Here is a 14,573-nt window from a genome sequence, read left to right as displayed (position 1 = left end):
CTAAATGCAATCAAATAAAAACATTGTCTGTCTGTTAACTCGAACAAAATTAAAATATTTTAATGAAACTTGATATACATACATATCAGCCTTTCTCTTTGATGTTGAAAATGGGCCAAATGGAGTAATAATCATGTCCACCGTCCATATATCGTTAATTTTCAAAACAGAAAAGAAGCAAAATTTCCCAAATATAGTACAAATAATTAATTCAATGAAAAAAACAGGCTAGTAAAATCCAAAAAAATAGGCGGTGACACGCCGACTTTTTAGTAAATGCATTTATCCCGATACCTAATAAAACTCGCCCAAACTTCATACACTTGTTGCTGCTCACCTCATTTAGACCCGAGATTACCTTTATTGAGTTCGGATAAAAACTAAGCCCATCTGATGTTACAAGCTTAACTCTCCTTGTCTATGAGTTTATTTGAGGCCAAAAATTAACAGTCACCCCAAATTAAATGTTACTAAAATCTGCGTGGGTATGTAATGCTCGGTCCGGCCCCAATTTAGTACTAGTTAATTTGTTTTACAATCGATTTGAAGAAAAAATTCTTCTGAACCACCCTAAGGTACACACTTGCATACATATACTCGTACATTTATATTTACACAAACACAAGGCATGCACATAAAGGGCGGGCCATCGGCTTGCTCACCTTATAGTACATCCATAGTGAGTGCTATGTTACTTAAGCTAAGAATTTATTTAAAAAAAGTTACCCTGCAAGGCGCATTTTTATCTCAGCGTTAATATTAACGAACAAAATTATCCCAAATACTGATCGAAAAACCCGGGCGTGACTGTCCAGAAGTCAATACATCTCAGAGTGTCACAGTAGGGGTTTAGAGTTTTAGAGTGCTAGCAATATTAGCCATTTTTACGGAAATGCTGCTAGAAACAGTCTTTTGGTTAGGTACCATTTTATGGTCGGAAATTGGGTTATATGGTTGCGCTACAGCAAGGCAAATCGAGTCAGTTAGGTGCATAAGACCAGAAATATTGGAATGCTTACTCTTTTTAAAGAAGCAAAAATCATTGAAATAGTAATCTGCCCATGGGCCACCCTTTATTTATATGTACTTCAAGTTATTTATACTCTCAGCATTCAATTAGACCCTCTCCGACCGTATCTCAGTCAAAATTAATGAATTGATAAACCGAGCAGGTTGCACTCTTACTTGCATAAGCCCAGTGTAAATACATACACCGTCTATTCTATAAAAAACCGAACTTTTTATAAATAAAATGAACTTATGGCACCAACTATTGCACAATTTTTGAATTTCCTATACCGGCCCAGCATTGCTATCTTGTTAAGTACCTATGACATTTTAATGTAGATATGTGCAATATGTAAGTTTCGAATGCGTTGGTGCGTGACTACCATTCGGAAGTGCGTAGGTTCAAATCTCCTTGCATGAAGTACCAAAATGCCAAAACACCAAATAAAGGATGTAAGCGCCAATTTTAGGTACTTGTATATATTATCCTTAATGATGGCTTAAACAATTTTAGCGACAGATGACAATTTAATAATTTTACTCACACCGCCTCTTTTTAATATTTGGGTGATTGAAGTACACTTCCAATTAACAATAAAAATACCAGTTAATTAATTGAATAATAGCTTTAGAGGCAGCACAATTCTTAAACAAGATTACGGTGAAATGTTGTTCTTGTTTTATATGGTAGCAGAAATACTACGAACGGGAGATGATTTTTACGAGGAGCTTTTTCGTGAAATGCACTCGTAGGTTTGCCATTGTCTGCCGAGAGACGACCGCTATAATAGTTTCTTGTGTTTCATGTCCTGGGTTTCAAACCCATTCGGCTACATTCACTGACACTCTTTTCTCAGTTTTCTCACACACATCATCCACTCTAATGACACGGCAAGATATTTTCCGCTTCATTCTGCACAATGTTGTATTCTATCATTTTATCGTCATTTCTATTTGTAAAAATTTGGTTTTTTTTTTTAATAGAAGGTGTACATACATATGTGTGTTCGAGGGTTTATTTGGTAAGCAAAATTCATGCTCTCAGTCTACCGGTACTTTCAGTGACAAAAACATCGTATGCTAAGCTATAGCAAATTTGATTATCGAATTCGTTAAAACGTTATTATTTTTTGTATTTTCTACGCAAAACAAATACAGAGGAAAGAATAAATAAAATAATTAAGACTTAATTTGAATTAACATAAAAGAATAAAACATTCGAAAAATTGCATATTTTAATTTGTATTTAGTTGTCAGTGCATTAATTGAACAATGTCCTCCCTCCCCATAACATTTAAAAACGATTTTCACGATGAACAACTCTGCAAGCGAATGGAATATCGTGAGCTAGGCCTCACCGGAATGAAGGTGTCGAAAGTGTCTTTGGGTACCGGCACGCTAAGTGATTTCTATGGGTTTGTTGATATTTAATTAAATTCTAAATTAAGTGTTTTTCCACTTTGTTGCACTTGAGCACTTGGGCACTGATAAGCGCCTACACAGTTGCCGTTGTTTGTTAGCCTTAAATATCTGCATGCATTTCATTCACATACATACATGTATGTATTACATATATTTAATTTATGTTTTGTTATTAAGTTTAGTTTATTACTAAATGCTTCGTTTGTTTTTCTTATTTGTCGACAGTGATCTTGATTTGGATGAGGCTATAAAAACCATACACAAAGCTCTTAAATCAGGTATTAATTATATTGATACGGCACCATATTATGGACAGGGACGTTCAGAGGAAGTACTGGGCATGGCATTGAAAAATGTACCGAGGGGAGTTTATTACATTGCTACAAAGGTGGGACGCTATGAAAGAGACTTTGAGAATATGTTTGATTTTTCCGCAAAAAAGACAAGAGCAAGTGTGGAGAAGAGCTTGAAGTTGCTTGGTATCGATTATGTCGATATTATACAGGTAAGTTCGTAATACTAGATGAAGTAATCTCATTTCGAGTGGTATCAAATGGCCACGGTAGCCGAATGGGTTGGTGCGTGACTACTATTCGGAATTCACAGAGAGAACGTCGGTTCGAATCTCGGTGAAACACCAAAATTAAGAAAACGATTTTTCGAATAGCGGGCGCCTTTCGCAGGCAATGGCAAACTTCCGAGTGTATTTCTGCCATGAAAAAGCTCCTCATAAAAAATATCTGCCGTTCGTAGTCGGCTTGAAACTGTAGGTCCCTCCATTTGTGGAACAACAACAAGACGCACACCACAAATAGGAGGACACCGAGAACACTATATATATATAATATATATATATCAACGAAAACTATGCGCGTATATGTTTATTGTTTAGGCGCATTGAAGCGATGCCAATTTTCGGCATTTTACCTATCCTGGGATTTCTGGGATCCTATTTTATAATTACAGGACCCCGGGAAATTAAGAGGTTTTGTTTTGTTAAGTCTTCGAATATGCGATGGCACATATGGCACAGCAGCAACTGTCTATATAAACTTATTTTAAATCACTGTTTGAGATCGATTTGAATCTTTAATCCTAAAGTAGAGGTAGGCAAGTATATGATAGGGTTGAAGTACCAGTCTGGCAATCCCCAAGTAGAACTTAAACGCCGTTTTGATGCCATTATGAGACCTCCTACCTACAGTCAGCTAGAGCTGGAGAAAATTTATGGGATTTATGTTGACGCACTGCCCCAGGCTGCCGAAGAAACAAGCACCCATTGACCTTAATCTTTTTTTGCTCAAAGTGCTCAAAAAGCTCTTAAATATAACCACCAGGTTTATCAAGAGTCTGACGCAAAAATTAACGAGGCCAACGAGCCCAAAATTGAGCGAAGTAACGAGTTTGTTTTATTTAAAATATCTTAACTAATTACTTGTAGGGATAAATCACTGTTCGCGTGGATTAAAGCGTGATTGTAAAAGAAACTAAAACTTCAAGAAATTGAAATGCTTTGTTGTTGTTATTGTTGTAGTATTATACTTTACCGTGTGAGTGTGGTGTAGATTACCGGTCGTCTTCGTCTAGCTCATCTAACGGTAGGCCCAGGAAACTTACTGTTTCGACAGGTTGGGTCCAGAGGGAGAGGGGTGTTAGATGAGTGGGTTTGATGGGGCATGTGAAAAGCTGGTTAGTGTCGTGAGGACATATGTTTAGTATGTCGGGATCAATTCTGGACAGGTACGAGTTTCACCTGCTACAGTATCCAGAAAGTAATTGTGCCAAGGTTACGCGTGTATCTCGGGGTAGTTGGAGCTCCTCATCTGCTATGGGTGGTGGTTGGACTCCGATTGTGGCACTCGGGGGTCGGGAGCTTAAAAAGGTGGTAAGTGTCTCCCGATGAATGTCGTTAATTGTCTGTCGAAACACTGTCCGGCCCAGTAGTTTTCGATTTGTTTTGTCCTGGTTTCTGCAGGTGCGCCTCCATTAATGAAGTTTGCGAATTGATATTTAAAGCCCCATGCCCCCGGTAATTTTTGGCTGCTTTTTTTTCGAACTCTAAGCGGTGTTTTATTCTGCCAAGTCGCAGATTTCCGTGCATCGTTGCTGACGAGACTACACGCCTCGGCGCTTATTGGGTAAAAAAGTGGAAGAATATCTCGCTAATGTTAAATATGGAACCTCTCAATGCTTTTAATATGAGTCTTTGTCTGCGTTCATACCTTTATTTTTAGTCAATCTTAAGAATAAAAAACGTTCGCCTTTTCTGGACTCTGCTGCTAAATCAGAATCACACGATTTGTAACTAACTTTGAAGATATTAAATATGTCAGTGACGATTTTCCTGCCTACTGTATTAGCTTAATTTCGTAATATCTTAACCTATACTGTTTGTAAAAGTTTGTCCCTGAAAACATTCAACACGTCATAGGCATCTGCTCAATTTATAAAAATTTTCGTGTAGACCATTTTGGTGAAAGGACGATAGATTTATCTAATATTATAAATATCTAAATGGTGAATATAGAGCTTCGTATAAATTTTTATCCTGTTGTCTGAAATATAGGGAAAAGATTTTAAAGGAATTTTCATAAGTACTCTTTTGAGTTTAAATAATAGTATTTTGTGCGTACTGAACTTTTAGTTTTTTTGCATTTTATAATAAAACTTTGAATTAAAAATGAAGAAAAATGTGCCATCATATACTTATTTTACTTAGTCCTGCCATAGATATGATATTAATACTTTTTTTTAAGGAAGTTAGTTTTATTTAATCACATAAATATTAAAACAAAAAAAGAGTTTCTAAATTTTCATTCGAAGCGGTCAATGCTTTTACACAGACTTTCAAACGATTAGGCCATTCAGTTATTGCAGCACTCACGGAGACTCCCCAAACATCTGTGGGGTCTTCGACAGGCCATATTCTCGAATTCTGACCACAATCTGTTGTACAATGGATTCAGATGTGGAATTTCAAACGGTCAATCTTCTGCGGCTTGGCCCCAGGAATATTGTTTTTAGCCAATACTGGGCAGTTTTTGCCTTAAGGTGGAGCGAAATCTTGCTGAAAGCTCCAACGTTTTCCATAGAAGAGACTCCTTCACCACGCCTTCTAAGACTTCCTACTGGTACACCTTTGTCCCGGTTTTAATCGCTTTTTCGATGAAATGAAGAAGACACTCCCCACCAAACCATTTCGGAGGCTGAATGGTGGCCACACTTGGAACAATATAGATTTTGTTGTTTTGCTTATTAAAATCTTCAACAGTAAAAAATAATTTCTCAACTGTGAAAAGATTGAAAGGTATTTCCATGGCCGTTGACCGCGTTCCACCGAAGAAGCTACTTGCCTAATTTTCTTCAAGCGCGTTGTCAAAAGATGACCAGTTGAGCAACGGAAGGCTTTCATGTGGAGATCATCTCTAATTAGTCTTGACATTGTTCTGGTCGATACGTTCATTTTCCTTGACATGATTTTCTGCTTTCTAAGGGAATTTCTGCGAATTCGCTCTTGCCAAAGGCATAAAAATTTGTCAGAACATTTATGGCAAGACTAAGCATATACATACATACATACATTTTTTCTGGAGACACAGTTTAGGTTGCCATCTCGTCAAGCATGAATAGACTGTTACTGTTACTTTTGCAGCATTCTTAAAAACTCATGGGGAATGTTTCATGCTCTTACAAGAACAAAAGAGATGCCTGGTGGATTCTGTGCGAAGCCAGACGAAGTTGTATAAGAAGTTAAACTGCCAGGTTTTTATAAATTCAAGATTAGCTATTAAAATTCATGAAAAAGAAACACAGTTCAGAGGATATAGTAGGTTGTGCATGTCGGCAGAATTAGCAGTTGAACTGACGTAATTGTAGATTTTTGTTTACACATTTTTCTATTATCTTTTTTGTTTGTGTTTACAAGTCTTCTCTATTTTGATATTATATTCTCAAATCTCTCACTCATCTTATTTTTAATTACATAAACCACCAAGGTGTACAGAATACAGAAGGTGGCGCCTCCCGACAACTGCTACTTCCGTCAAATGGGACACATTTTTCCGTCATCATGGGAGAAATTCTATGGTTGCGACATTCGCGGCATTATTTATCGCGAATACGACAGACGTTCCGCACAGAAAGAAAAGTTCTCTGTTGGTGTCTTAAAACAGTCAAGGACATGCTAAGAACGGCTAAGAACGAAACTCGCTAAAAACGGCTGGTTCTTGCACCTCGTCCATTGTTCTGTGTTTAATTAAAAATTTTTAGATTAATCCGTTACCGACCTGACTATTTGGTTGAATATCTAAGACATTGGCACAGATGGAGCTTTCGGCAATGTTTTATTTTAATTTGTATGACTGCGAAAGAAATGCAATAATCTGATGGTGCTAAGCTAAGAGAACTCGCTAGAAAAGGTGAAAGGTATTATCCACTCATTCGATAAATTTTTAAACGACCGCACTTAAGTCGCAGGTTATAAGGCCGCTGGATGCGTTCTTCAAGGGAAACATCCTTACACGAAAGTTACCGAAAGTCAGCAGTGGAGTGGCTTGGCACGACTTCATAGTGTATGCTGATGATTAAGTATACCCTGCAACCCGCTACGATTATACTTTGAATATCCATTAAAAAATTTAGAATAGTCTCCATAGCTCTGATGCAGAGCATACAGGAAACGGCAGTGACTAGGCAAACATCCCGTCGTAACTTTGCCGTTCGGTTTCTGACCGCAGTCTTGTTCAGCAAATCGAGGATCCATAAAATATACACCATGATAGATAGAGCTGTTTTACCACACATCATTTGAGATCCCACAAATACCCAGGAGCAAATTGACTGGTGGACACAAATCTAAAGCAATTATTGATTACTTGCCCCCAGATATCCTTAAGCCTACTGTCTCAAATGATACCCAAAACTAAATCAAGCATTTGCATTTTTGAAGAAATAGAGTTTAAGTCTATTTAGGGCCGAAGGCGGAATTAGGGGAACATGTACTTCGTGTGCAGTTAGTTATCTAAACACTGCTATGAAATAATTTATGTATATTATACGCTCGTATTGTTCAGAGCACCTTCAGGGCTTTCTCACCTTCTTTAGATCCAGTTAATTTCATTACATATCCTGTTTCAGATTCATGACATTGAGTTCGCTAAAGATCTCGACGTTGTTGTCAACGAATGTCTACCTGAATTGCAGAAAATCGTAAAAGAAGGAAAAGCGAAATTTATTGGTGTAACCGGATACCCGTTGGAGCGCCTAAAGGAATGCATTGAGCGTGCACCAGGCAGTTTTCACGTAATAACATACATTTACATTTTCACAGTAACTGATTACTTCCACATACAAAAAATTATAATTAATGAACTACATGCATATGTATATTTTCGAATGTTTCATTTCCCCTTTCCACAGTCAGTATTGGCCTATACGCGCTACACCCTACTGGACGACTCACTAAAATCATATATGGACTTCTTCCAGCAACAGAATTTGGGCATTGTGTGCGCTTCCGGTCATGCTCTTGGCCTTCTAACCAATGCTGGTCCACAAGCATGGCATCCAGCCGGCGAGGAAATAAAAGAGTTATGCCGGAAGGCTGCAAACATTTGCAAAGAGGCTAACGTCGAACTCGGCAAGTTGGCCATGTACCACTTTATGCAGTTGGATGGTGTAAGCACCTTCCTAACCGGAATGCAAACACGCCAATTGTTGGATATCAATCTGGCCGCATATTACAATGGACTGAACAAGAAGGAGCAGGAAGTGTTACAACTATTACGAGAAACGTAAGTAACTAAAAGCATGTGTGTGTATTATACAAAGCAGTGGACAATTAGAGAGTGTTGAGTAGACGAATCAGGTAACTGGTATGGCCAAATTTGTTGGTTGCTATTCGTTGCTGGTCTGTGGTTAAGTGACCGGTTGATCTGGTGGCCCGCTGTTAGGTGACGCTTTCAGCTGTCAAGTTGGGGCTTGTTGTAATTTTATAGTCGGACATAAAATTGTGCAATTCGGATATGAAATAAATACCGCTAATAATGGCACAAGGCGTAGCACGAATATTATGTAAGCGTTAGTGAACGCTAGTAGATAATATTACAAAATAAATATACGTATACGCATACATATACCCGCAAAAATATCTATTTTGCATTTCTTATCTATAAAATATGAGGTTTGGTATGCACTAGGGATGTTTGCATCAGCAGTAATTATTAATCGGGATTCCGGAATGTCTTTAATGGGATACCGAAATTCCTAGACTCATCCTGGGATACAATTTTCGTGAAAACACTTTTTTTTTTGTTTTTTATGAGAGTTGAAACCCTTAATATACTATATTAGGATATTAAGTGATCTTTGCTGAAAATTAAGCATACAATGGCTTTGAATAACTGTTTATTTAATTTATTTAATTCAACACAAGACAAATAAGAACTGTTTAAAGCAATAAATTGTTTACAAATTAAGGGGTAATCCACCCTGACAGCATTAAAATTAGACTTTTGTGCTAGGTTCTTCAATAAGTTTTGTGGTTCGATAAAAAAACACAATTTTATGGTTTGAAATAGACTTTATTATTTAGTATAACCTCCCAGAACATCAATAAACTTCTTCCTACAATATTCCAATTTATGAATTCCCTACTTGAAGTGAGAATCTGGAAGGGCTGCAAAACTTGATTCCACAGTTGTTATGAAGTCGCCATTTGATGAAATCCGCTTTCCACGCATGAATTTTTTATGTCTGGACAGATGTTAGTCGTTAGTGGTCAAATGAGAATGTTCCAACAACTCGAACTTTAATTCCTGGAGTTTAGCTATTTTCAAAATGCTCTCGTTACACAGTGCATTGTCCTGATGAAAAATAGTTTTTTCTTTTGCAAAGTGGGTCTTCCTTCACGAATTTTTTCTTTCAGCTGGTGTAAAAGGTTGCAATAATATTCAGTATTCAGTATATTTAACCAGTTTGCAAGTAGTTCACAAATAAAATTTCTTTTGCATCCCAAAAAACTAATGCTAACAACTTTTTGGTCGATTTCTGGACCCGAACTTGTTTCGGAGCCGAAGAACCAGGTTCACACCACTCTTAGGCTCTTATTTTGATTTAGAATCATGGTGATATACCCAAGTTTCCGCCATAGTAATGAATCGACGCACAAAATCCACTTTATCTTTTCGACGCTCGAAATGTTGCTGAGAAAGTCGCATTTGAATGTGTTTTTGCACCATTCTTAACGAATGCGACACCCATTGTGCATATATATGTAGATTTTTGAGATGCCTAAGGCTTGCAGGAAAATAAAAATAAAAAACCCCTTCGCTTTCATATAAACGAATCCCGGCATTTACATTACGGATCCCGTAATTCTAGATTTCACATCCCTCATCTGCACATCAACTTTTCTGCAAACGACTTGTTTTTGCAATTTTGTGCTTGAGCAACTTTCATGTTCATGGCCGTAAAGCAATTGTGTGACGATTGGATCGCTATGAAAAATATACCTACTAATGTATATATGTATGTGTGCAAGTATGCATGTACTGTGCTCCTGCACAACCAATTGTGGCAAGCAAAAGAAATGCAACTCTTCGATGTGCAATTCGGTTATGAGTCTCGTTTCGATCTCTTGTTCATCTCAAATAGAGTGCAAAGTTACCCCTTGAACAGAATTTCAGGGGACGGGTGCCCGCTGTCAAAATTAGAACACATTTATATCATGAAATTTAACAGAATTGCGGCGGACTTGCCATCGAATATATTCACGACTGCAAAATAATTAGATTCATTTCTATTTTCTCCGACTTCGGAACTCTCAAACTCAGGGTTGCTTTTCTGATCACTTGATGTCAATTTGTTTGTTTAGAAGAAGAGTTTAGGACGAATTTTTTTGCAACAATCAACTTCAACGAGCTGCTTCACAAATATAGCAAACGAAAATAAAACTCGGAATCGCCCTTCATATAATCAGCACACGATTTCTGTAAAATGATATCACTTAGACATTTTTGAGATAGTGCCTACATACTATATACTATACAATGTGTTGCTTTGAACAACTAATTGTTTTATTGTATTGTGTAGAGTGTATTATTATTGTACTCTCACTCATTCGAAATCTGGAGCTTAACGAAAGATTTAGAATTTTTGTAAATGGAGTCGTACATCATTCATATTTGACACTTGTAAACTAGCCATATTCCAGATTCAGTATAAAAATATACAAGCAATGGGGCGCGTAAAGTCCAAAATTTATGATTTCCATCCATTTCAAAATCATTTTTTTTTATTTAGTAAAAAAAGTTATTTAAAAACGAAATGTATGATTAATTTTGCGCCTTCTTTTAATTGTTGAATAATAATTGAATTCTTTTTAATAGTTGAATTTTTTTCCCAACTAATGTTACTTGTGAGTTTTATACGAAATTCATGTTCGGTCAGCAGTGTTTTTGGAAATTTATTAAAGCTGTTCTAACTTTGATCACTTTTAAGAAATAGTTTACAAAACATTGGAGAGATATGAGTCGAAAATCAATAGCATGGTGGGTAAGAAGTTGTGAGTATTTTTTTTTGTTTTGCTTGAAAATGATAAATGCTAATTGAACGCACTGTGGAATAAGCTATAAAAGTCGTATTATATAATTTAACCCAAACCAAGTTAACAAACTCTTTGCTTCTTATATTTTTCATTTATTCTTTTTAATTAAATTGCTTATTCAAATTTCATATTGATTTCTGCAATAAGCTTATAATGCAAGTATTAAAAAATTGCTTATTTAAGTTCCTAGAATTAAGTCACGCCACTATTTTTATTAATATAAATTAAGTATTTAGTTTACTTGTTTAAGCCTCCTTTTTGGTTTAAGAACTGTGAGTGAATAAAGTGCGGTCAGTTGGACCGATAACAAAAAATTTTTTTAGAACTTGTATTTTTCAAGTTCTTAACTTACATACATATGTATGTATGTGCATTGCATCGACTTTAAAGACGTAATCAATGGAATGTTGCGTTTTTTTCGTATGAAAGCATATTTCAGTTTGTAAAATTACTATGGGGATCTACATTTGTCTGGTATGTATACATCAGTCAATAGGTCTGTTCATGAAAAAATTATCCAGTAACTTGCCAGAAACTTAATTTTCGAGAATTCTCTCTCAAAGTGAATAATATCAAAAAAAGTATATGAACGCAAAACCTGTAACAATTTGCAAATTTTACGAACAGCTCAAATTAATTAAAATTTTTTTCATTTTAGCTACCTCGTATTAAATTAAGAAAACAAAATAAAGCAAATAAAATGCAAAACAACGAGTTACATGATTTCATTTTGTCCATAATAATTTGTTCCATTTTATGTAGATGAAGAACACTCCGTTAGCAATTGCAATGCGCAAATTTTAATTCGTGTTTATTTTTACTTTGCCCTCAGCTGTTTTTCTCACTTGCAAATTCTTAAAAGTAAAAATTTATCCAGTAAAAACTTGCAACTTCCCTCAAAATGAAATGTCATTTTGCCCTCTCACTTTCCCCTACTTTGTAAGTTTTTTGGGTACATGAACACCAAAACGTGATAATTTGTAACAATTGTTACAAACTATTTGCTTCTTAAAGACCTAATGTGGGAAAAATGCTAAACAAATTTGTTGTTGCTATTTTTTGAAAGGAAACATTTTTCAACTAGACAAAGCAAGTCCACACTCGGCATGTTATACTCAAGACTGGATCTTAATATTATTGAGAATTGCTGGAAAGTTTTGGGTGCTACAGCTCAGCCCAGCATTGCCCTGTCAAAGAAATTTTTTCAATGATGCCCGGAAAGAAATGGCTGAAATATAGGCCTATTCTTTTCGCCAAGCGTTAGCAAGTGGCATAAATGAGCATATCTCGGCAGCGCTGGAATAGGGCTGCATAAAATTATATGTTTTTGTAAAATAGTGAGTTATATAGCGGAGAATCTTGCTCGATAACTTTGTTGTTGCTTTCACAGGAAATTTTTTAGTCAAGTGAGCCGAGCAGGGAAGTGGCAAATAAAAGAAGAATAATAACTGAACATTGAATACCCCAAACAAATTAAATCGGTTCTAAAAGTATAGAACTTTTGCGCAGGATTAAAGCTGTTAAGTATTCGTTTTTTTTGTCTAAATGATGAAGTAGAATAAGAAGAATGGAAGAATTTTTAAAGTAAGCATTTTGCGAATTTATGTTTCAAACTTTACTAAAGTTATTAAACTACAATGGTTTTAAACTTTTGCACAAGAGTGCATTTCATTTATGCAAGTACGGTTTTGCAATCAAAAATTATGCATTTTAACACAAATATATGTACATACAAGTATATCACATTTCCTAATTTAAAAACAAATTTTCGTTTTTCATTTCAGTATTTTCACCAAATCACTTAACTGGGAAGGCAACGAATTGGAAACTTATTGGGCCGCTAGAAAAGCGAAAAAATAATAAGGAAGCGTTAAAGAAACTTTTAATTTTGAAACAGAAATGCACTTGGATTATTTAAATAATGGAATGAAAATTCTAAATATTTTAAACATGTACAATTAAGTTTTTGTCAATCTCTATTGTGCTAATAAAAGTTTAGTTTATTTGTATTTAATATTATTTCATTTAGTATAAGGCGCTCCAATGATATGGTTACCTGAGAATGGTGTTTTTCAAGTGCGCTTCGGGAGAAGACACCACTTCTTACCACACCGTCAAACAAGCCCACCTTGAGTTTAGTGGAAAAAAAAATTCCGATAGAATTTGTGCCACATATGTATCTACTACACTGAACAACTAGATTTTTGCTTCTGTACGCCTATAATTACTTCACTACATATTCTCATTATAATTTATTTTCTGTCGTCCAAGATTTGTTTTAACAGCTACTTGTGATTTTCCTGTATTTTTCCGTTAATATTACTAGTATCACGCAGTGTATAATTGCACCATTTTTTACCATAAAATCGTCAAATTGTGAGTTTACTATACGTAGGCCAAACGTTGTTAGTTCATGTAAAGAAAGTCTATCTATCGTCCCAACTGTTTTTATAAATATGTCGTGAATTGATTTCTAAAAGTCAGCGACGAAATTTCACTCAACAAGTGAATCAGTGTTATCGTGATTATTTTGGTTCCCTGTGGCTCATCAAGATAAGGTTTGGGCAACTCATACAAGATACTTAAGAGGCTAAAGCGTGCATCACCGCCACACAAACTAAGTGACGTCTAATGCAGCTTTTATGTAAAGGAGAGTAAATTCGGTGATGAATTTAAAAATACAAGTACTTTCATTCACTCCACTGAACGAGTGACTCACCCAAGCCCATATCAAAACAAGATTCTTACACATTTGCACCAACGCCTCCTCAATGAGCGCACCTATGAGTGCTTCTCTCTTCAAGACATAAAGAGTTGTGTTTGACGATGTCAACAACAGAATGGACAAGGTAGCAGGGTTCAATTGCCAAAACCACTTGTCGGCACAGTTTTAGCTGAGAATGCGTGCCATTAGTATAGCGTAAGGTCAACGTGATATTTATAAGAAAAATGAGCAAGATGCAAGGAACTTCCAAAATATTACAGTATTGTATTGCCTTACATCTTTTCTCCTGAAAACCATGGAAAGACTATCGGATCTTCATATTAGGGAGAAGTTGAGAACAACACCACTACTGTATCAATCTCTGTTTGCATATAATACAGGAAAATCCACGGAAGGAGCACTGCACTACGTTGTAACAAAGATAGAGAAAGATTTGAACTTTAGAGAATTTGTTTTATGCGATTTCTTAGATACTGAAGGCGCCTTTGATTATAGATCTATAAATATAGATCTAATAAGAAAAGCGATATAACGACTGTAGGGTATGTGTAACGATGCTTGGTAGCAGATTTTCAAGACTCAGAACCATACTGTGGTATCAACTTGGCAAAAGCTAAATGCAGGGTAAATAGTTAGGGTAATACTCAAAGATTAACCCATTGGGAAATCTCGCAAGAATTCCGTCAAGCCAATAGGCTTATGAGACCTTTTACCGAACAATAGGGAACTGCAAAGCATTGGGAATGAGACACAGTGTAGACTCTGTCTGGTGGATGATGAAACCATAGAGCATATTTTGTGCAACTGTAGTGC

The 14,573-nt window shown here is 36.0% G+C and overlaps 1 protein-coding gene across 1 annotated transcript; it reads left to right on the top strand.

Moving 5' to 3' along the window:
* Nucleotides 1–2,063: 2,063 nt before the first annotated feature.
* Nucleotides 2,064–13,044, top strand: LOC128868543 (uncharacterized). The gene is made up of 5 exons (XM_054110758.1): nt 2,064–2,423; nt 2,656–2,935; nt 7,567–7,731; nt 7,849–8,222; nt 12,820–13,044. The coding sequence occupies exons 1-5, from the start codon at nt 2,281–2,283 to the stop codon at nt 12,893–12,895; spliced, it is 1,038 nt and encodes a 345-aa protein (XP_053966733.1). The 5' UTR covers nt 2,064–2,280; the 3' UTR covers nt 12,896–13,044.
* The last annotated feature ends 1,529 nt before the right edge of the window (nt 13,045–14,573 follow it).

The sequence above is a fragment of the Anastrepha ludens genome, chromosome 2 (assembly GCF_028408465.1).
Source record: "Anastrepha ludens isolate Willacy chromosome 2, idAnaLude1.1, whole genome shotgun sequence".
Taxonomy (NCBI): domain Eukaryota; kingdom Metazoa; phylum Arthropoda; class Insecta; order Diptera; family Tephritidae; genus Anastrepha; species Anastrepha ludens.
The sequence above is the reverse complement of the archived record's forward strand: the minus strand, read 5'-3'. Positions and strand labels throughout refer to the sequence as shown.